General features: G+C 50.4%; 3 protein-coding genes and 1 long non-coding RNA gene across 4 annotated transcripts; 2 read left to right on the forward strand and 2 right to left on the reverse strand.

Moving 5' to 3' along the window:
• Positions 1-9389: 9389 nt before the first annotated feature.
• On the forward strand, positions 9390-10203 carry LOC112877996. Its single transcript, XR_003225621.1, has 2 exons — positions 9390-9687; positions 9803-10203. It is a non-coding gene; the product is annotated as an uncharacterized LOC112877996 (long non-coding RNA).
• A 7535-nt stretch (positions 10204-17738) lies between these two features.
• LOC112876916 lies at positions 17739-18456 on the forward strand. The gene has a single exon (XM_025941095.1). It carries the CDS (start codon positions 17786-17788, stop codon positions 18260-18262), a length of 477 nt encoding a protein of 158 aa, XP_025796880.1. The 5' UTR covers positions 17739-17785; the 3' UTR covers positions 18263-18456.
• A 793-nt stretch (positions 18457-19249) lies between these two features.
• On the reverse strand, positions 19250-20622 carry LOC112877886 (elastin-like). Its single transcript, XM_025942261.1, has one exon. It carries the CDS (start codon positions 20214-20216, stop codon positions 19686-19688), a length of 531 nt encoding a protein of 176 aa, XP_025798046.1. The 5' UTR covers positions 20217-20622; the 3' UTR covers positions 19250-19685.
• A 1744-nt stretch (positions 20623-22366) lies between these two features.
• Positions 22367-23811, reverse strand: LOC112877885 (thymocyte nuclear protein 1). Its single transcript, XM_025942260.1, has 2 exons — positions 22875-23811; positions 22367-22768 (listed from the first exon to the last, which is right to left on the reverse strand). The coding sequence occupies exon 1, from the start codon at positions 23422-23424 to the stop codon at positions 22891-22893; it is 534 nt and encodes a 177-aa protein (XP_025798045.1). The 5' UTR covers positions 23425-23811; the 3' UTR covers positions 22367-22768; positions 22875-22890.

Consider the following 23811-nt stretch of genomic DNA (forward strand, 5'->3'; position numbering starts at 1 on the left):
GTTGATAGAATTGGTGAACTTGAGAAAAACATGCAAGAGATACGTCAGATGCTCATTGTAAGTTCTTACAATATCATGATTTTGTTACATAACTAATTCTGTCCACTTTTACTTAGCTTTTTCTCTTGCCAATTGTAGTCCCTAGTTCAGAATCAGAACCAAAATCTTGTGGCAAACAATGGCACAGCAGGAGGTACTCAAGCGAGCACTCCTGTAAGTCTCTTCACTCTTAGAGCTCTTTTTATCCAGTCTACAGCTTGCTGCATGAAGCACTACTGTGGCTTGGTACTTATAACTTTACATGATTGTTGCTTATAGGGAACTGCAGCTTCAGTTGGAAACAACACTATTGCCAATTTGAATAATCCACAACAAGAGCATCAGGATGAGTGCAATGATGATGGGGTGATGTAATATGCAGATTTAATGCAAACACATATCTCAGTTTCTATTTGTGATCTTGACGAACTGCAAATCTGTTGGTATGACAACATATGTGTGTGTTGGATGTTTACAAATTACTTTCTATGAAACTACTTGAGTGAGAACATATATGTATATGAACTATTTGTATGAGATTTGGCTTATGTGTTGGATTGTGACAATTTCTAGTATATTTGATTCTGTTACTTAATTTATGGCTGTCATATTTGAGCTGAGCTGCAGTTCTGTTACTTAATTTGTGGCTGTCATATTTGAGCTGAGCTGCAGCAAATAATATTAAATTAATGTACTGAAATGGTGAGTGAATTGTGCCGAGTGCATCTTTAAGAATGTACCAAGTGCATCTTTAAGAATGTACCGAGTGCACCGAGTACAGCTGGTGCTGCAACCATGAGTTATATACCGAGTGTATTGTGCCGAGTGTTTACACTCGGTACACTTTTAAGTGAAACGCCGAGTGGTTTAGTACACACTCGGCACAATCTGATGTTACCGAATGCCGGTGTTAAATATGTACCGAGTGTAAAATTGTGCCGAGTGCTTACAAATTACTTGGTATATATTTTCTGTACCGAGTGTTGCACATTTACCGAGTGTAATATCGATCTGTACCGAATATGTTTGTTCCGAGTGCATTGTACCGAGTGTTGCACTCGGCACAATCTGTACCGAGTGTTTTCTATCTTGTACAGTATTTTTGGCACTCGGTACAGTTACAGATCCTGGTAGTGAATGCAAGCTAAGCTGCAACAACCACTGCTTGCTTGTAGTACCAGCGACAGTACTGAGGCACTAACACATGCTAGCCGCTGAGGCCAATAGATTAACATGGGGATTATCTTAGCTAAGAAGGCTACTGAACAAAGTGGACTCGACCATGCACAACTTGCTGCCATCGCAGCCCCATACACAAGCTACTAAGCTAAGCTGGCTTAGGATCCATGGAGACTTGCGCGAACCAAAGGAGCATCAAACCCCTGATGAAGCCTCCAGGTTGAGACCCAGACGAACACGACGCCGGCAGAGGCTAGGGGGGCACCACCGCGGCGGGGCCGTAGATGGGCACGTACTCCCAGTTGGCGGCGTCGGTGGACTCGGACCTATCCCAGACCCTCAGGATCTGGACGGGCACGACGTGGCGGAACGCGCCGCACGGCAACCTGATCCGGACTTGGCACGGGATCTCCCGGGCGTGCTCGGTGCTGACGACAGCGCGCACCGGGGACAGGTTGGGCACGGAGAAGCACGCCGGGTCGACCTCCAGCAGGTGCCCGAAGCTGCAGCAATTGCTACAGATGTCCTCCACGCTCTGCTGCTCCCTAGGGTAGCCGCGCAGCGCGACGTGGGCGAGGGTGTCCAGGTTGACGCGCTGGAGGTCGCTGGTCTCCCCCTCGCGCACCAGCCTGACCGACGCGCCGTCCAGCGCGAACGGCTGCCTCTCCATGGCGGCCTCCCGGTTCTCGAGTGAGCGGAACAGCACCATCCTATCGGCGCCGTGGCCGGGCGGGAGGAGCTCGTACCGCAAGGACGAGAGCATGGCGCCGGCCGCCGCGCGGATGAAGGGCGCCGGGTCCGCCTTGCACGGCGCCCCCGCCGGGGTGATGTAGGCGTGGGCGAAGCACCGGGCGAAGTACTTCATCTCCGGGGGCGCCTCGGGCATGTACACGATGGCGGTCTCCCGACGAGTGGTGCGGGGCTCCGGGGCGACCACGAGCTCCGCGGGCGCGGGGATGGGGCGGTTGTCCTGCATGTACGAGTCAAGGTAGTCCGGGCGGCCCGGGACGTCGACCTCCGCCGGCTGGGAGGCGGGGTGGGCGCTGCGTGGCTGCATCTTGCTGTCCCAACGGCATAAAGGGCAGGACGCTGGAGACTGGAGGGCAAGGGGGGCTGTGTTGTGTGTAACAGTGTAAGTGGGGGAAGTGTGGAACCTCCCTAGAGACTGCCCCTTCCTTTATATAGCCAGCAAGCCACCAACAGTTGGTTTGTTGCCATCTATCCTAGGATTAGATTAAAAAATCAGATTACTTGAAAAACGATTACAGAATCAGATTACTCTTTACTATTTTCCTTTTTAATATATAATCAGTAACAGTGGGAGCAAGAGCAACAGACCGGAGGGACAGGACGGGGGCCTGCCGGAGTTTAGCGGAAGGAGTACTCCTAGTTGTACGTAGGAAATAGGGGAGGATGGCCATGTGAAGGAGTAACATGCTTGTTTAGTAGAGTTTATTTTAGCTTCAATTTCATCTATTTTACGCAAATCAAGATACTATGGTGTGAAACTATTTTATAAATCCGTGCTAAAATGAAATAGAAGTCAGATTTTAGGGCGTGTTTGGTTCCCATGGTCCAGAGATTAGACCTGCACTTTTAGTTCTTGAAAAACCCAACAGATGGTCTAAAAGTGCATGTCCAAAGGCAGTTTGGTTCCATGTGGTTAAACTTTAGCCCTTCACTTTTAGCCTAACAGTTCACTTTTAGCCTAACAGGAAAACTAAAAGTGGAGTGCTAAACTTTAGCCCCCATTAGCCCTTTAGCCCCTCCAAGATGGTCTAAATAGGGCTAAAAGTGGTCCTGGATGACAAAAGACTCTCTCTACCCTCACCACCCAAGACTGACATCAATCAGTAGCAAATGAGTCTTTTGTACACCCTAAATTAAACTTTAACCCTTGTATCCAAACATCAAATGGAATAAAAGAGGCTAAACTTTAGCCCTCCATTTGAGGAGCTAATCGTTAAAGTTTAGCCCTTTGTATCCAAACAGGACGCTAAAGTTTAAACCTTATTAGACCATTAACCCATCCAAGATATGCTAAAAGGGTCTAAAAGTGATCTAGGGTGGGCAAAAGACACACCCTACCCTCCCACCCACCCCTCTCGCTCTTTACCTACCCGCCATAACTAGGGGCAAAAGTGTCTTTTCAATAGCCCTTCATTTGAGGGGCTAATCTTTAGCCCTTGGGCTAAAGTTTATCCCAAGGTATCTAAACAGGATCTTAAACTAGTTTTTTTTTACTTCACCTGCTTTAGTTTTACCGGTAAAGCCATTTTGGATGAAGTCGTCTCAAACAACCTCTACGTTACGTCCTACCTGACCGAGTGGAGCGCCTTGGGAGTTGATGCGACGTTTAAGAGGGTGTTTGGTTCCCTGAGGCTTATTTTAAACCCGTCACATCGGATATTTGGATGCTAATTAGAGTATTAAACACAGACTGATGACAAAATAAATTCCAAACTCCTAGGCTTATTCACGAGATGAATCTATTAAACCTAATTAGTTCGTGATTAACCTATATGATGCTATAGTAAATATGTGCTAATTATAGATTAATTAGATTTAATAGATTCATCTTGTGAATAAATCTAGACTTATGCAGTTAGTTTTATAATTAGTTTATATTTAATCTTTCTAATTGATATCGAAATATTCGATATGATATAAATTAAAATAAGTTAAAGGAAACCAAACACCGAAAGGAGTTGTCGTGAGGTTTAAAGTAGACCCGGAGACCAGGAGTGGAGTTACTGTGGGCGGTGGCAAACCGGCCGTCCTGTGGAGCGAACTGCATCGACCATCGGGTTCGACGGTCAGCTTAGCCAGTACACGCTACCACTACTCTACACCGGCCTGCTGGAGCTGTTTCGCCATGCCTCCCTGCGTACTTCCATGATCCGTGCAGCTGAGCTGACTCCGGCGTTTCGTCATGTCCTGTTTGGCTCATTTCAAACCGTGAAGCATCAAGCACAGCAAAGCAGGTCCTCGCGAGGACATGGGTCAATCGGCGTGCAACAGGAGCGTGGCAGCACCTTGGCATTATATTCCGTCGATCCAACGGCCGGAACCCACGACATAAAATCCACTCATACCTGAACGGAAGCCATAGCGAAATTGGTTTGACCCGTACTAGGCCATCTGGGAGGCGTGCTAACTGGCAAATCCCAGCGTTAATCCTTGCAACGTCGTCAGCAGATCACGCCAATAAACATGATCAGAGGGTAAAGCGGAACGGGAATGAACAGGTCGATCAGCTGATAATTTCCAGCAGGGTTAAAAAATCATGTCGGTGTTCGAAACAGACAACTGTTTTATGGTCTTCTCGTGTGATGGATCGATTTCGCGCCTGAATGTGCTCTTGCTAGTTCAACAGTGCAACAGGCTAGTTCTCGAACAAAGCATTTCACAAGCGAAAGCAATTCTTTTTAATATTAGCACACATCCATTTCATTCAATACTAGCTAGAGAGATAGATGGTTACAAAGGTAGCATCTACAACACAAGCTAGTTGGCCCATGATCCATGGAGACGTTTAGGAACCGGAGGACGGAAGGAGCATCCATCCATCAAGCCCCTGCAGCTACCTCCAGGTTCAGACCCAGACTACCATTATTCCGCGGCCATGAGGGTGAGCGGCGGGCTAGGGCGCCGCCGCGGCTGGGTACACGGGCACGTACTCCCCGTTGGCGTCGGTGGATTCGGACCAGTCCCAGACCCTGAGGATCCGAACCGGCACGACGTGGCGAGACCGGAAATCGGAGTACCTGATCCGGACCTGCCGCGGGGTGTTCCGGACGTGCTCGCGCTCCATCGCGAGGACGGCGCGGACGGGGGAGAGGTCGGGCGCGGCGTAGCAGGCCGGGTCGACCTCGAGCAGGTGCCCGAAGCCGCAGCCGTTGCTGCGGATGTCCTCCTCGCTCCGCTGCTCCCTGGGGTAGCCGAGCAGCGCGACGTGGGCGAGGATGTCCAGGCTGACGCGCCGGACGTTGCTCGTCTCCCCCCCGCGGTCGAGCCTGACCGACGCGCCGTCCAGCGCGAACGGCTGCCGCTCCATGGCCGCCTCCCGGTCCTCGGGGGTGGCGAACCGCACCGTCCGGTCGGCGCCGTAGGCGGGGGGCGTGAGCTCGAACCGGAGGCCCGGGAGCGCGGCGCCGATCGCGGCGCGGATGAAGGGCGCCGGGCTCGCCTTGCACGGCGCGCCCTCCGGGGTGATGTAGGCGTAGGCGAAGCACCGGGCGAAGTAGAGCATCTCAGGGCGCGGCGCGGGGAGGTACACCACGGCGGTCTCCGGGCGGCTGGTGCGGCGCTCCCGCTCCGGGGTCACGCGGTCGCCGGGATGGGGCGGTTGCCTTGCACGAACCTGTCGACGAAGTCCGGGCGGCCCGGGACGTCCACCTCCTCCTCCGGCAGGGAGGTGGGGTGGGCGCTGCCTGAGCCTGACTGCATCTTGCGGTGGTCGTCCACACCCACGGCCAACGGCTGTGTTCTTGGAAGCAGGCGCTGAACCTCCGTATAGGCCGCCCTGGTCTTTAAATAGCTGGCAACAGCTGCTAGTGTGGCAACTTACCGTTGAGATTGGATAATTACCATCTAGGATAAAATTGTGTTTCCAGGTTACAGCAGAAGCTAAATATCTTGCTACAGGGTAATAAACCAATAATTTTTATCTCAGATGATACAGTATACGATTGAACGAATCGATAGTCAGCCGTCCATCCGAATGGATTTTATCGTGCATCTCCGAAGATTGGCGAGATTCGTTTGCAGATAATATATCAAACTTTCTTTTTAGACCGTTGCGAGGACGAAGAGAAACGTGGGTTGGATACCATATAAATGTGGCTACGACACAGTTTGCCCGTGTACACGAACTCTAAAATTGCTTTAAGATCTTACATGTTCCTTTTTTTAATTAATAATTTAGATTCCGTTTGAATTCAATTAGCTAACCTATGATCCGGCTAGTTGAATTTAGTTGGATTGGACTAGTTAAATAGATAGTTACTAGTAAGAAGGAATTTACATACGATTTAGCAGGTTCCGTTTTGATCCATCCTACCCAAAATTACATATCCCTAGAAACGTTTAGTGAGCTTGCCTATGTTTTTTTTACATAGCCCACCTACATTACACTAATATACACTAGTACATCTTTAATTGACAAATATATTTTCCTATCTATAATAATCTATCCTAGGGTGGTGTTGCAAGATTAGCACAATATCTTCCTGGCAAACAAAACAGAAAGAGTATGATATCTAGAGTCCTCTACGGTAACGGACCCATCTTGGATGATACGATATGTGGTAACTGAATTTTAAGACAAATTTGCCCTGTTGACACTTGAAAGAAACGGCTTCGTTAGCTTCGATAAAATAACTCTACAAATGTGAGGTCGCTTGACTCCCATAATATTTGTGCCTTTCTAATATATTTGTCGTTCTTTTTCATCAATTTGCATGCGAAATGACAGTTATGCCCTTGCCCTATCTTCCTTTCCCGTCAGCACAGCATGGTTCTTCCGTTCAGGCTGTCTTTTCGCCTCACGAGTTCATAAACGAAACAGGATGCACACACAAGTAGTTCGTATCCTTGCAAGCACAAGTCTATCGTGCTGACACCCACAGTTGACATACATCTCAACCAGCTAGGTTGAATAGTTCAAACAGACCAAAATAAGTTCTGTGAACAGACATGCAGGTCAATTTCTCTTCCTCTTCTTTGGTGCTATCTTTTTTGGAGTTACCTTCTTAGTCTGGGGTAAACTGGCCATGGGGTGAACAGAAGAACGAAGATAGGGCAAGGGCATAACTGTCATTTCACATGCCAAATTGATGAAAAAGAACAACAAATATATTAGAAAGGCACAAATGTCACGGGAGTCGAGCGACCTCACGATTTGTAGAGTCATTTTATCGAAGCCAACGTTAAACGTTAAAGTGTCAAAACTGCGAAGCCACTTCTCTCGAGTGTCGAGAGCGCAAATTTCTCGAATTTTAACAAGCTGCAGGAAACGGAAGGCTGGAGTTTAGGTAGGTGGGCGCTGGGGAGACCGGAGAGTCCAGTTAAGGTCGGCTGCATCATCCACGGGTAGCTTGCGGTCGGCGCGACCACACCAATGAACTCTGACGCCTGCATGCGGCCTGCCTGACCGACGGTGGAGAGCGTCTTGGGGGTTGATGGGAGATTTAATGGAGGCCGCAGGACGCATGGGCCAGGAGGGCTCCGGCATCGATCACGACGAGCCGATCGCCATTGCTACGGCCACGGTCGAGCACAGCGGCAGACCGCTTTTGCGCTGCCTCGTCCTCGCCTCGACTCGTGCTACTCCTTAGAGGAAATGACAGCACTGAAGAGCGCGGTTGCAGAGATGTCACGCATGCGTGGTGGCAAGCAGTGATCGAGCACGCGCGCTGCATCCGGGCAGCCGTTGGATGCAGTCATGCAGCAGCTGCAGGCTACGATCGATGGAGGCTAATTCTCCACGCGAATCCATTAAAATGTTGGAGTAATGGGCTTGGCCCATTCATTCTAATAATTAAAAGAATTTAAAATCCACTATTAAATGTTAGGGAATCAATGGCTTAATTCCGTACCGGGAATTGAGGAGGATCTCAACCGACTTAAAAGGTGAACTTCGTGTACATCTCTTGTGAAGCCGGTAAGAGAAGGACGGTGAACCACACTCGCGCGCTCGCTCGCCGCGCCGCGCCGGGCCGTGGCCGTGGCCGAGGCCGCGGCGCGGCCGGACGGGCGGTGCGGTGCGGTGCGACGGGATGTGCTGAGATGAGAAAGACATTTTGCTGTAAAGAGCATTAAAAACCGTGAGTTAATGTTGACACTAATGACCGGACATTCAAGACTCTTTACGACGTCCAGGTTCGTTGAACCTGAGGCTCATCAAGGTCATTCATGACGTCCAGGTTCGTTGAACCTGAGGCACCTCATGCCTATATAAACCAGCACCCTCTCCTCCCATCCTCACTCACTCAACTCTTCATCCAGGTACTCCTTCTTAGGAGACCTCTCACTTCTCCCTCAGCTGCTTTCTGCCATTCCCATCGCTAGCACTGCGCGCACAGCTCTAGCGAGAGTAGGGCCTCCAGAACCTCTGCTCGCTGAAGGCCTTGCACGGGGCGTGGGCAATCAGGTTTTTGGGGAGCGTCTTCACGCGACTGCTCGCTCCCTGAAAGACTACTTTGTCTACTTCCTGGCGTGACCGTTCGTGCGAACGACTACTTCGTCTACTTACTGGCGTGACCGTTCGTGCGAACGACTACTTCATCTACTTTCCGGCATAACCGTTCGTGGGACTGCACTGCGAACATCTTCCTGCATCGACATAGTTCGGCTACTTCAAGCAAGGCCAGTCGAATAGCATGTCTATTCCAGCTGGTAACGGCGCAACCGGTGCCCCGGCACTGGTCCCGCCTTGGGGTACTTACTAAACCTATTCTGGTTTAATTATTTGTTCATGCTTATTAGTGAGAATAACATGAACACATGCACATATCTCATAAACACATTATCACTCATCTATATCATGAAATTGCTAGTAATATTTGGAATTAAAATATACCGAAAATTGCCTATAATTCTAACAATCCAAAAACCTGAATTTGTTAATAGGCTTTCGGTATCTAGCTTTGCTGCATCAATCAAACCACCACCATTTGATGGTTCAAATTACAAACGTTGGCAAGAGCGGCTTACACTGTGGTTAACACTATCGAGAGTGATCCATGTGAAAGAGGGTAAGCCTGAACAATTCTCTCCAGAGGAAGGGAGTGCGTTCGATGAGGCTGATATCTTCTTTCGAGGCTTGATCATTAGTGTTCTCGGTGATAACCTAGTGGATTCTTATATCCGGCTGCCAACTGGCAAAGCGTCGTGGGATGCTCTTGAGGCTCAATATGGAGTATCTGACGCCGGTAGTGAGTTGTATATTATGGAGCAGTTCCTTGAGTACAGGATGGTCGAAGACCGTTCTGTAGTGGAACAGGCTCATGAAATACATACTCTGGCAAAAGATCTCAAAAATTGCAGCAAAGAGTCCCCATGTGTGTTACCCAATAAGTTTGTGGCCGGAGGTATAATCTCTAAGCTGCCACCTTCTTGGAGGGACTTTGCTACTTCTCTAAAACATAAGAGACAGGAGTTCACAATAGATGGACTCATAGGGACTCTTGATGTTGAGGAGAAGGCGAGAGCAAAGGACATACGTGGGAAAGGAGTTGTTGGTGCTTCAAGTGCCAATCTTGTTCAGAAGAACAACTCCCACAAGAATAAGAAAAAACCACCGCAGAACCAACTAAAGACTAAGAAGACAACCACTTTTAAGAAGAAGAAGAAGACGGGAGCTTGCTATGTGTGCGCTAGTACGGATCACTTTGCTGCAAAGTGTCCGAACCACAAAGGCAACGACTCCGCCAACATGGTTATTAGCGAGCCTGGAGGAACATCGGGGTACGGTAATTTATTACCTACTATTCTTTCAGTCTTTGGTTCACCCGAGTGGTGGGTTGACACTGGCGCTAATATTCATGTTTGTGCTGATGCTTCTTTTTTCTCTTCTTACCAGACCGGCGGGACTTCCTCCTTGCTGATGGGGAACGGATCACATGCGCGTGTTCTTGGTGTTGGTACGGCAAATCTAAAGTTTACTTCGGGGAAGACCGTGCAGCTGAAGAACGTGCAGCATGTCCCCACCATCAAGAAGAATTTAGTCAGCGGCTCTCTATTGTGTAGAGATGGTTTCAAATTAGTCTTTGAGTCCAATAAATGTATCTTGTCTAAGTTTGGTACTTTTGTTGGAAAAGGTTATGAAAGCGGAGACTTGTTCCGTCTTTCTTTGTCAGATGTTTGTAATAAAGTTGCATACAATGTTATTAACGTTGATGAAACAAATGTTTGGCATTCGAGGCTTTGTCACGTTAATTTTGGTTGTATGATGCGCTTAGCTAATTTGAGCTTAATTCCAAAGTTCACTTTTGTCAAAAATTCTAAGTATCATGTATGTGTTAAATCAAAACAAACTCGTAAGCCTCATAAGACCGCGGAGGCAAGGAGCTTGGCACCCTTAGAATTAATTCATTCTGATTTGTGCGAAATGAATGGAGTGTTGACAAAAGATGGTAAAAAATATTTCATGACTTTGATTGATGATAGTACTAGATTTTGTTACATCTATTTGTTGAAGTCAAAAGATGAAGCTTTACACTACTTTAAAATCTATAAAGCTGAAGTAGAAAACCAACTTGAGAGAAAGATCAAAAGAGTTAGGTCAAATCGTGGTGGCGAGTATTTCTCAAATTTATTTACTTTATTCTGCGAGGAACATGGTATTATTCATGAAAGGACGCCTCCCTATTCACCTCAGTCAAATGGGGTTGCCGAAAGAAAGAACCGCACTCTAACGGACTTGGTTAACGCCATGTTAGATACAGCGGGACTTTCCAAGGAATGGTGGGGTGAGGCTATATTGACTGCATGTCATGTCCTAAACCGTGTTCCTACAAAGAATAAAGAGATAACTCCATTCGAGAAATGGGAGAAGAAAAGGCCAACACTGTCATACTTACGTACATGGGGTTGTTTGGCAAAAGTGAGTGTGCCAATAACCAAGAAACGTAAGCTTGGACCTAAAACTGTGGATTGTATCTTTCTAGGTTATGCTATTCACAGCGTTGGATATAGATTTTTAATAGTGAAATCTGGAGTACCTGACATGCATGTTGGTACTATAATGGAATCCAGAGATGCTACATTTTTTGAAAATATTTTTCCCATGAGAGATGAAACAAGTTCATCTAGGCAAGAGTTCATCGAGAATGATGGCTCTGCTGAGTCGATAGAACACAATGAACATACACTTGTAGAAAATCCTAAGGAGGATAACAATGATGCTCCGAGAAAGATTAAGAGACAAAGGACTGTAAAGTCTTTTGGTGATGATTTCATTGTATACCTCATAGATGATACACCCAGAACCATTGAAGAGGCATATTCATCTCCTGATGCTGACTATTAGAAGGAAGCAGTAAGGAGTGAGATGGATTCTATTATGTCTAATGGAACCTGGGAGGTCGTTGAACGTCCTTATGGATGTAAACCGGTTGGATGCAAGTGGGTGTTCAAGAAAAAGCTTAGGCCAAATGGTACTATTGAAAAGTACAAGACTAGGCTTGTGGCCAAGGGTTATACCTAAAAAGAAGGGGAAGATTTCTTTGACACTTATTCACCAGTTGCCCGATTGACCACAATTCGAGTGTTACTTTCCCTGGCAGCCTCTTATGGTTTTCTCGTTCATCAGATGGACGTTAAGACGGCTTTTCTCAATGTAGAGTTAGAAGAGCAGATCTATATGGATCAGCCGGATGGGTTTGTATCAAAGGGTCAAGAAGGAATGGTTTGTAAGTTGTTAAAATCTTTATATGGTCTCAAGCAAGCGCCTAAGCAGTGGCATGAAAAGTTTGATAGAACTTTGACCTCTGCCGGCTTTGTTATTAATGAAGCTGACAGATGTGTGTACTATCGCTATGGTGGGGCTGAAGGAGTGATTTTGTGCTTGTATGTGGATGACATACTGATCTTTGGCACTAGCCTTAATGTGATTAAGGAAGTCAAAGAGTTTTTATCTCAAAATTTTAAGATGAAGGATCTGGGAGAAGCTGATGTTATCTTTAATATAAAACTGGTAAAAGAGAGCAATGGTGGGGTGATTCTTACACAGTCTCACTATGTGAAGAAGGTGTTAAGTCGCTTTGGTTATAGTGACTATAAACTTGTCTCAACACCATATGATGCCAGTTTAATTCTTAGAAAGAACAAAAGGATAATGCGAGATCAGCTGAGATATTCTCAGATCATTGGTTCATTAATGTATTTAGCGAACGCTACAAGACCTGACATCTCGTTTGCTGTAAGCAAACTGAGCCGGTTTGTTTCAAACCCGGGAGATGATTATTGGAAGGCTCTTGAAAGAGTAATGCGCTATCTGAAGGGGACAATGAACTATGGAATTCACTACACCGGGTACCCAAGGGTACTAGAAAGGTATAGTGATTCAAATTGGATTTCTGATGCTGATGAGATAAAGGCCACAAGTGGATATATATTTACACTTGGTGGTGGAGCTGTTTCCTGGAAGTCTTGCAAGCAGATCATCTTAACGAGGTCAACTATGGAAGCAGAACTCACAGCATTAGATACCGCCACTATTGAGGCTGAGTGGCTTCGTGAGCTCCTTATGGACTTGCCGATAGTTGAAAAACCGTTACCGGCAATCCTAATAAACTGTGACAATCAAACGGTAATTATCAAGGTGAATAGTTCAAAGGATAACATGAAGTTATCTAGACATGTGAAAAGGCGGTTGAAATCTGTCAGAAAATTGAGAAACTCCGGAGTTATAGCCCTGGACTATGTTCAGACGGCTAAAAATCTGGCAGATCAGTTTACAAAGGATCTTTCACGAAATGTGATAGACAATGCATCTTTGGAATTAGGCTTGAGACCCACGTGAGTCATTCTATAATGGAAACCTGTCCTATGTGATAGGAGATCCAGTGAATTAGGATGGTGAAACAAACTAAAGTCTGACTGTGAGAAGAGAACCTTTGTAAAAATGGCTCATTCCGTGTATCAGGTGCATTTCTCTTCTAATCTGTATGGCAAGTTGGTCTATACCTTAATGTGTTCCAGGTGGTTTCTTTAAAACAAATGAGTTGTTTTCTTGAAACAAAGATGTTGTCCTACAGAACATCTGAAAGGAACACACCTATATGAGTTTGACCACTGGTCATGGTCTATGAGAACTGGGTATTCTCTAGAAACTCATGAAGGGCGGACGGGCGGTGCGGGTGCGCGGCCGGACGTGACGTGACGTGCAGGTGCGGTGCGGTGCGACGGGATGTGCTGAGATGAGAAAGACGTTTTGCTGTAAAGAGCATTAAAAACCGTGAGTTAATGTTGACACTAATGACCGGACATTCAAGGCTCTTTACGACGTGAACCTGAGGCTCATCAAGGTCATTCATGACGTCCAGATTCGTTGAACCTGAGGCACCTCATGCCTATATAAACCAGCACCCTCTCCTCCCATCCTCACTCACTCAGCTCTTCATCCAGTTACTCCTTCTCAGGAGACCTCTCCCTTCTCGCTCAGCTGCTTTCTGCCATTCCCATCGCTAGCACTGCGCGCACAGCGCTAGCGAGAGCAGGGCCTCCGGAACCTCTGCTCGCTGAAGGCCTTGCACGGGGCGCGGGCAATCAGGTTTTTGGGGAGCGTCCTCACGCGACTGCTCGCTCCCTGAACGACTACTTCGTCTACTTCCTGGCGTGACCGTTCGTGCGAACGACTACTTCGTCTACTTCCTGGCGTGACCGTTCGTGCGAACGACTACTTCGTCTACTTCCTGACGTGACCGTTCGTGCGAACGACTACTTCGTCTACTTCCCGGCGTAACCGTTCGTGGGACTGCACTGCGAACATCTTCCTGCATCGACATAGTTCGGCTACTTCAAGCAAGATCAGTCGAATAGCATGTCTATTCCAGCTGGTAACGGCGCAACCGGTGCCCCCGGCACTGGTCCCGCCTTGGGGTACTTACTAAACCTATTCTGGTTTAATTATTTGTTCATGCTTATTAGTGAGAATAACATGAACACATGCACATATCTCATAAATACATTATCACTCATCTATATCATGAAATTGCTAGTAATATTTGGAATTAAAATATACCGAAAATTGTCTATAATTTTAACATAAATCTAATTAATCTATTATTTAGTAGTGTTATGCTAAATAAATATTAATTAATAATAAATTAATTAGATTTAATAGATTCATCTTGTGAATTAGTATCTATTTACATAATTAGTTTTATAATTAGTGTTCAAATATGTAATGTGATGAGATTAAAGTTCAGTCGCTCGGGTCCGGCCGCGGAGAAGGAACTGATTCAGCATGCTTAAGGGCGTGCAAAAGCCCGCGGTCATCGGCGTGCACGTCTCGCGTCCTCGATCAGGTCAGGCCTCGAACCCTGCGCCGCGCCATTGACTCCATACTCTCCTCCAAGTCTCGACCAGGGGCAGCTGAGAGCAGCTGGAGCCACATGGGTCCATGTCCATGGTGCGCTTCGAATACCAGCTACTAGTAGCGCTCCGTACTACTAGCTGCTCTAGAAGGAATAGCACGGGATGGGACGACACGTTACTCTTTTTTTTTAGAGGGACGACACGTTACTAGGCGGCAGGGGACGGGTTGTCCTCTCTTCTTTCGGCGCGCTCCCTCTTCCCGCGCGTTGGACGGCTTGGTGCGCGCGGGCTGGTTTAAGAAGCATAATGATGAGGACATGGGCTGGGCCCATGCAACGGCCATGGTTGGCCCAACATGATCTCTGCCTCGGGCTACAACAGGTGGAATCCGTGTGATGCCTCTCTTTTTTAGTTAGTCATTTTCTAAATTATATTGCTGGCAATGAGACTGGATTCTTTCATTCAGAAATCCTTCACAGCTGGAACGGATGATCAATGCTTAATCTGGCAGCCACACTTGTTTTGTGTTTCGAATTCTAGGGATTGCTAACTCTACATTGGAATTTGGAGTCGCAAGGTTGTGCAACAAAGGCTATCAATCTAGAGCATCTCCAAGAGTGCCCAATTTATGCGGTTCCAATAATTCTGGATTGGGCACTTCCAAAAGGAATTTGGGCACAGAAAAGTTCTCGTCCTCCAATAGTGCCCTATTTTTAATTCCTAAAATCTTCAGAATATGCCATGTGCCCATGTCATCGTAGGTGAGGCCTCCTTGCCCCTGAACCGAAGCCCATATCAACTCTTATTCTTCGCAATGGCCAACACGGCCACCGTTCAAGATCGCGGGCGCCGCCAGACTAGCCGCTGCATCTGCCTGTGCTGCGTCAGATCATCATCTGCCAGCGTACCAAGCAACTATGAGCCTTTTGCAGCCAGGCGACGGCCACCGGCGGCCAGTGCCCTTTTTGGTGTATAGAGAGAGATGCATAAACATTGGACTGCCTTGAGGTCTACATCTATTTATGCGTTCTGGACAAGGAGATTTCAGGAACCCTCTCTGAACATATTGCAGAATGCAGATCAGAGATTAGATATCAGATGTGGCATTCACACGTAAACCAAAAACACCAAGCATATTGTATAGAGCTACGGTCCATTTGACTAGTGCAATCAAAGAGACGAACGCAAGGAACTGAAAGGATAGGCACCTTGCCTTTGGCAGCTAGCACCGGCAGCTGGAGCATGGATGCACCACCCAGGTAGGGAGGCGACGGAACCAGGCGACAACGGTGACAGACTTACAGGACCGGAGGCAGGGGTGCCGATGGGATGGCAGCAGCGGACTAGCACGGCGCCGGCGGCGGGCCCGGTGCCAAGCAATGGCGCGCCGGGACGACGAAAGGCGCGAAAGATGGCGTGCCTTCGGTTTCGGAGCTGTACTGCGACAAAATCAGCGATTGGGAGCGCCGAGAGCATGCGGAAATTTGGCTCCAGATGGGGCACGTTTTAGCAAACTGTTGGAGCCTGATTTTGTTGATAAGATCCAAAATTAAAGTTTTAGAAACAAGTTTTGGGCACTCTTGGAGATGCTCAAGCTTCTCCACTTTCTGCTTTCTGCTGAGGTCGTATCGGCAAGTAACTAATTCGAGGAAAGCTGAATGCCAAGGGTATCCAGCGTGGACGGTCTGGAGACGAAACGCCACGTTACCTGTTCCTGCTCGATTCGCGTGACATTTGCTGAGCTATGCTTCGTGCTCCTGCTGTTTAGCACGCGCCTCCCGATCTGCGCACTGCTGCCTCCTTGCTGGTGGAAGACGAGGGAAGCGAGGAACGTCCAAATGCGGCGGTGCTCCGGCGAGGCGCAGAGCGGAGGCGGCGTTCATGGCGCGCCTGCCGTGGTCGTCGTTCGGAACTGGCAGGCGTGCCGCACGCGTGCGCGCTGCCCGCGGCATCGCGACCCGGCAAGTAGTTCGTGAGGCACAACTGAACCAGGGGTGTTCGGAGTTCGCGCGCGCGAGAGGGGATGGGATGCCTGGCCAGTGACCACGGATGCTGACTCCTCTCCGAGGAGGAGGCAACCAACGCCCGGGGCAGGCGCGAGGGCTCCCGAGCGAGCCACGGCCACGGCATGCGGACGAGGCGGCCTCCTCACGGCGACGAGGGGCGGATACCGTCCACCCCTGGATCTTGCCGGCTGTTGGATCGGAAACGTGCGGGATTGCCCCCCGGAGGAGCCGGCCGTCCCGTCCTCGATGCTCATCAGGCGGGACCGCGGGAGCTTGATAGCGCCACGGCCGGAGTCCGGACCGGACGCCCAGGTCGGCAGGTCGGACGCACCGCTGGAGCGTGGCTGAGTCAGTTCGCCCGCGAGCTCGCCGGATCGAGGACCCAGCGAACTTCGTCGCGCTTCCTTTGGAGAACAGCAAGCAGCTCGCGCGCTCTGGTCTGGACCTGGACGGCTGGGCGTCTGGTCTGTGCAAGCGTCCGTGGGTAACTCGTCGGCGGCGGGGGCGAGCTCTGTCTACTGCTGCAGCCTGTAGCATTTAGCAACGCAGCAGGATCCGAGTGGACGATGGGCCAGAGCGCGACCTGGCCCACGGTATGATCAGGTCTCGTCATTTATTTTGCTATGGAACATGATGGATGGCCCGACGGAGTTAAGTAGATGGGCTAGGCACGGAATTTAGAGCTGAAAGAAAAACAAGATTTTTTTCGGCCAGTCCGTACAGCGGCATGCTCAGGTTCGTCAGGATCACGATTCTGCCATACTGTTTCCCGTCTTTTCTTTCCTCACTACGGGCCCTGATTTTACAATTCCGAAAATCAATAGAATCTACAATGTTTTATGGTTAACATCTTATAATTCCAAAAAATATTATTTAAAGACCTTCTCGTCTAATTTAGTATATACCATTTTAACATCGCTATCCATAGCAGTGACGCCGTGACGAAAGAGAGACCAGAGGCGGACGTTTCGTCACCGCTTGGCACGTCACTGCAGGCGTAATGCCCAGCTTCGCACCCGCAACTGACAGCTCCGGCACAGAAATTCTCGACCTCTCGTAGGCTCCTAGAAGCGTAGAAAGATCACCCCCGAGCTACCGGGCTTGGCGGCTGTGCGGCTCAGAATGGGAAAATAGACCCCGAGGGCCGTCCAAATTGGAAGAAAGGAACCCGCGGGATGCCCCTTGAGCACCTGACGTCTTCACGCATCCAAGGGGCGCGGGCCGCCGGGCGGGATCCGATCCGGCTTGCCGCCGCCCAGGCGTCAACCTCACCCACGCGGCCACGCCACCCTGGGCCCCGCCTGCCAGCCCGGGCCCGATTAGGCCGGCCGGCCGGCCCGCTCGGCGATGGCGGCTCCACTTCCACACCCAACCCACGCCGTCGAGGCGTTGACCACCGTTTCCACGTGTTCCATTGCACCCGGCCGCCGATCTATCTCAACGCTGACTAGTCGGACTGAACCAACCCGACCGAACAAACCCGCACGCGCGCGGGTGGGAAACCCCACCAGCTATTTATGCGCTCGCGCGCTCCACCAGCGGCACGGCGCACAAGCACAGCACGAGCACGAGCTGCTCTGGTCTCGCGCGGCACAAGCTCGCGGTTCGCGCCCGGCATACGCAGATCCTTTGGTATGGACCACGGCGGCGAGAGGAGGAGCAGCGCGCACGGGGCGGCGGCCAGGCCCTGGCGCGCCGGCGCGCCGGCGGGTGGCGCTCAGCCGCCGCCAAAGGTCTACCGCGTGGAGCCCAGGGACTTCCGGGAGCTGGTGCAGAGGCTCACGGGCGCCGGTAGCACGGCCGCCGCGCCGGGGCCAGCCGCGCAGCAGAGCGTGGTGACGCCCGCGATGGTTGCGGAGAGCAGGCGCCTGGAGGCGGCGGCGGCTGCCGCGGCGGCACCGGAGCAGCAGTTCGATTGTCGTGGTACTCGGCGCCGCTGCTCAGCCCTGCGTACGGCGCGGCCGGCTTCGGCGGACACCAGCTGTAGACTGTAGTGTAGAAACAGAGTCTCGGATATATTTGTAAAGACAAGTTCGATCACTTGTTCGTGTTCCGGTCTCATTTCCCTTGGCTTTTGGGTTGTGGCGACCCTGCGACAGCCTTCTTGTAACGCGAACGAATTCGATCAAGGAATTAAACAACTAGCTTTTTTTATGATTGAAACAAAAATAAATCAAGCTTGGTACTATCTTTGTTGCCTGGGTTTTGCATCCAATGATGATAGCATGCTTTGCTTTTTTGCTAGCACATATAAATTTGCCCATGTGAGAATTAAGCTTCAGAAGTAGAGTATCTGAGGAATCAAGAATTTTATGCAAAAAAATGAAAAACAAAAATACATGTCCACATAATTTTCGCCGAAGAAATGTTCTCTTGTTGCAACTCAATTTTAACTTCTTACTGGGAAGAAACAGCGTACGATCGAGGAAACCTTTATTTTGTGAACTCTCCAGTTGATTTTGTATGTGAGCTTCAACAGTAAATGAGAACTTCCTTGCAGGGAAAAAAGGAGAGGTCAAATGAGAACTGTTAAGAGTTAAGCGTGACAAGTCCGTCAGGAATGAAGATACCTTGGCTTTGATAACCACAATGAATTGTAGGAACCAATTTTCATTTAACAGCCTAAGCTGAAGAACAAAGTTGGCAATAGTCTTGTACTTACTACTTAGACACTAGGGGCTTTTGTTTCGAAGCTTGTACTCTAAGTGCGAGTGATTTTAGGGTGAGAGTGGAACATTTTGAACAAATTCTGTTTTAAGTTTGTAAAATCAATTTACAAGGGTCTTTTCCTCTATATTCTTTTACTTTGGCGAAAAATGGTCCACAACTTGGATGGATGATATCATGAGAAATTGAGAATTTTTTTCTGGAAGAAAAGTACTTCCCACCAAATGATGGCCCACTGCTGGATGGAGGAATTTTGGAGAAACATCGTTTGAGGAATTGTGTCAAACCGTGATAAGGTGGAAATTTCATAAGAATTTTGGAACAATTTAGCTCACTCCCCGCAGGATTTCTGAGTCATGGATACATGGTACAAGTAAGAAAGACAGACATTTATATGTTTACAAAACTCTTTATTGATCCATAGTGGATTTCACGCGGACATTGCCTATAAACTTTATGAGAAGTAAGAGCATAATGTAGACGATTACACACCACAAGCAGAGAGCATCTTAACCAAACATGGAGCCAGCATCACATCACATACCCTCATCTATATATATAATCCCAGAAGTACGTAGTACTGTTATAACACTGCAGTTAAAGAATAACAACTCGTACTGAGCTCACCGACGCGCGCGGTCACACCAGCAGCAAGGTGGCCAGTGGCCACGAAGCTCCCGGTCACAGCACCAGACAGCGGCAGCTGGCTACTAAGCTCACTGCTGCGTAGCGACGGGCGAGGTGAGCCGATCAACAGTACGCCGTGCACTTGACCTTGCAGTCGACGGTGCAGCTGCCCCCGCCGCCGCCGCCGCCGTAGCCCTTGCCGGCGCCGCTGTAGGAGGAGAAGCACTTCTTGGGGCAGGTGACCTTCTTCCTGTAGCAGGGCCCCTTCTCGGTGCAGGTGACCGTGGGCGCCACCACGCCGCCGCGGGCGTACCCGCCCGCCGGCCCACCGTAGCCGCCGCCCCACCCGCCGGCCATCCCGGGGATGCCGTTCCCGAACCCGCCCATCCCGGGGATACCGCCGCCGAAGCCCGGGATGGTCGGGATCGCGCCGCCGACGCCTCCCGCGCCAGCGCCCGGGTTGGGCACCGCGGGCGGCGGCTTGACGGCGGGCTTCTTGGGCCCCGCGGGGGCGGGCTTCTTGGTGGTCGTGACGAGCTCGGCGTCCACGGCGCCGGCGCGCGCGGCGAGGGCGGTCGTGGACAGCACCCCGAGCAGCAGCAGGGCGAGCAGGAGCGCGGCGTGGCGGGGAGCCGCCGCGGCCGTGGCGGCCATGGCTGCGGGTGGTCTCGTCGCTCCGATCGGCCTTTACGTTCGCTCGACGAGGTAGATGTACGTTTGGGCGCGCTGGCTGTCCCTGATGAGCTCGTGAGTTTAGTTAGGGCGCTAAATAAGTAGGGGGCCGGCGATTTGCGTCCCGCCCTGCGCAGGAGGGGTGGGCGCGCATTAATGGAGGCGCGTGAGAGGCTGGAGGTTGGGGATCTCGCGGGCAGCGCAGGCCGGCAGGGAGGCAGCTCGAGCAGTAGCCAAGCTCCCTGTGGATGGAGCCATTATGATCGGCAACAGCGGTTCGCGCCAGGGGTTTGACGCTGGGGCCCCGCCGGCGACGGGTGAGGTCGCCCGCGTCCAACGCCCCCAAGAAAAGATCTCCCGATCCGGCCACAGTCCTCTCACTCTCGGCAGCCAGAGGCCCAGCACCGCGTCCCGCGACACCTGTGATCGGAGCGAGGCACGCGCGCGAGCCGTTCATGTGCGCATTTATGGCGTGCGCGCCTTCGCGCCGTCGTGTGGCCCAGCAGTCCATGTCCATCCACCGGCGACGGCCAGGTGGCCGAGCACGTACACCCGCGCCGCCGCGTTTCCCGCTCGCCGCTAGACTACTCGTCCTTGACGCTGCGGTCATTCGGTGCGGTGCAGGCTGGCGGAGCCTCGGCCGGCCTCCCCGGCGTTCCGCGTCCATCCTCTTTCCCATCTGTACCAGCCTAACAGTCATTCAGAGATGGTGACTCTAGGGCTGTTCGTTTCCTAGAGTGTAAAGTTTAGATCTGTCACATCAAAGAGAATCTTATTATTTAAAAGTATTAAATAAAATCTAATTATAAAACTTTTTGCACAGATGGGCGCTAATTCGCGAGATAAATTTAATGAGCCTAAGTAATCTATAATTTGCCACAGTGATGCTACAGTAATCATGCGCTAATCATGAACTAATATACCTCATTAGATTCGTCTCGCGAATTAGCCCTGGGTTCTGCAATTAGTTTTATAATTAAATTTATTTAATACTTCTAAATGATAAGATTCTTTTTGATACGATAAGTCTAAACTTTAGTCTCTAGAAAACAAACACACCCTCTGTCCATTACGACTTGGGAGCGCCGGTACTAAATGCTCCGGCCGGATTTGGCAGGATCGCTGTGCCGGCGGCAGCGAGAACGGAGAAAAATGCTACTCCGGCAAGCGAGTCGCCGACAGGGAACATGGGACGAATTGAAGGCGGAAGAGGATGGACGGTTCAGCACTTCAGCCCAGAGTTTGCTACACAGCTCACTACGACACTACCAGTGCTGGCACCGGCACCGGCACCGCCACAGCGGCACTGCTCGATCGCCCAGTCCCAGCGCATGCGTCGGCTTCAGGTCTCGGTCACATTTATTATAGGCGCTATCTGCATCTGGTTGAATGGCGAGCGCAGCGTGATCTGATAATTCTTTCACTCCATCAAAACTAGGCCTCCTCTCTTCTCTATCAACCCCATATGAACCCGGCTAACCAGCTGCTGTTTTCCTGCCACGTCAGCACGACACGCAAGCCGTGTCGCTGACTGCATGTACGCCGATCAAATGGTGTTGATTGAATGATTGGCCATTCCTTACAAGTCGAAATGAGAGCGAGCTAACCCTTGTACGACAGCGTAAACCGACCCAACCATTTTTTCGGGCCCAGCTCCTAAGCCCTAAGCCACAAGTCACTGCCAGTTGCAAGCGTCCTGCGGCCTGCACATATCTGTTGAGAGCTCAGCTGACCACCAACCACATTTGTGTCTGCATTATAAGCCCAACAACAGCTGCATCCAACATGAGCACAGTCGTTCTCTTTTTTCCCCTTTTGAGGATAGTGCGAGCATCAATTCAGATCCAAGAGCCTGCTTTCTGTCTGAATTTCTAGCTCCATTCGAGCGAGCAGCTCGTAGACACGGCATCCTTCAGCGCTCGATATATACAAATATACAATCCTTCTTTATTTTACATTGATAAGTGAATACTACTTGCTACGGAACTGTCTGCGCGCAAAACTGGGCCGTGGATCAATGCCTCATAGTGTTCGCTGCGGAATTAAAACAGAGCACCTGAGGTCGATGCCTCCGTGATGATCTAATAAGTGGGCATCATGGTACTAGTCAGCAGTTAACATCTAACAATATGAATGCCGTAGCATCGAAAGCACGAACTGCCTGCTTGAAACTTCAGTGAACCGTGCATCCAACTTGCCCATTCAGGGCAGCAAGTAGATGTTAGTTCCTGGTTACAGGAAGTCACAAGCTACAAAAGGAGGCACACGCAACACCTAGTGTACTACATAGAACCAAGCTACTCCAGCTATATCAACCGCTGAACTTACAGAGATCAACTAGTACCTACACGCCTTGTATGGCAGACTTCGGTTCCGAGACGGCAAACGCTGAAGAAAGATGAAGTGATGAACTGAATACTTCTGATATCATCCCTCTTCTGAAGAAAGGGGTGCCGAGATGCCTACTGAGCACCCCTTGCAGTGCAGGCCGAAAAGGACTCGACAAAATGCCGCCTTGCAGGTGCGGCGTTACCCTGCAGGAAGAACCATTCGATCGTACAAGATTAGCAAACATTTGCCGAGATTAATGTAACATTGCAATATGAGGCCTTTGTTGCTCTGCAAAATCAGGTTGTTTACCTTGACGGCTGCAGAATCAAGCCTCTTCCCCCTCCTCAGCTTCGCCGTCCTGCACGAAGCCCCCACCGGCGTCGCAAATCCAGTCCCAGACCTTGGACGGCACGGGCATCACCGACAGCCGCGGCTGGCGAAGCAGCGCGAACTCCCTCATCCCCTCCACCTCGCCCGCCGCCTTCTTGATGTCACCTAGAGGGACGGGGTTACGGAACTCCCCGACCGCCCGCACGTCCACGGCGCCGCCGGCCGCCGCATCCTTCCCCTCCCCTTCGTACCAGGTCCGGGCGACCTCCACGACGCCGACGACGCGGCGGGAGGTGGCGCCGGCGCCGGAGTGGTAGAAGAGGCACCGGTCACCGGTGCGCATGGCGCGGAGGTTTTTCATGGCCTGGTGGTTGCGGACGCCGTCCCACGGCGCGACGCCGCCCGGGGCGCTCGCCTGGTCGGACCACGACCACTCACCCGGCTCCGTCTTCACAAGCCAGTACTGGACGCCGGTGGCGGTGGTCGCCGCCGCGGTGGCTTGGGCGGCGGGCTTTGCTTTCCTCGGCATCCTGTGCGGCAGTGCGGGGTTGGGATTGTGGCCTCCGGCGATCGCCGGAGGAGGCTAGGTTCTTGTTTTGGCGGGAATGTGGGCGGCTAGGGCTTGTAGTGGCGGGGATTTTCTACAATGGCAGTTCGTCTTCCCCCGCCTGCCTGCCTGCCTCCACATAAGCGGATAAGCGTGGGCTGAGACGGGCCCAACCGGGGCTCAAATGGACGGCCCAAACAGAACATCAAGGCTGAGATCGCAAGTCAAATCAACAGAGCAACAGATGTATTCTGCATACAATGAAATACTGCTTGAATGACAAACAAAACCAAAATAGATTATGGATGGATTGGATTTCAACTCATACTGTGCTTTATACATTGTTTCTTTCCACTACGAAGGCTACCA

The sequence above is a fragment of the Panicum hallii genome, chromosome 9 (genome assembly GCF_002211085.1).
Source record: "Panicum hallii strain FIL2 chromosome 9, PHallii_v3.1, whole genome shotgun sequence".
In the NCBI taxonomy this organism is placed as follows: domain Eukaryota; kingdom Viridiplantae; phylum Streptophyta; class Magnoliopsida; order Poales; family Poaceae; genus Panicum; species Panicum hallii.

What these genes read in the sequence shown, in the direction of transcription:
- LOC112876916 (XM_025941095.1), top strand. Translation starts at nt 17,786, where the DNA reads ATGCGCTCGCGCGCTCCACCAGCGGCACGGCGCACAAGCACAGCACGA.
- LOC112877886 (XM_025942261.1), bottom strand. Translation starts at nt 20,216, where the DNA reads ATGGCCGCCACGGCCGCGGCGGCTCCCCGCCACGCCGCGCTCCTGCTC.
- LOC112877885 (XM_025942260.1), bottom strand. Translation starts at nt 23,424, where the DNA reads ATGCCGAGGAAAGCAAAGCCCGCCGCCCAAGCCACCGCGGCGGCGACC.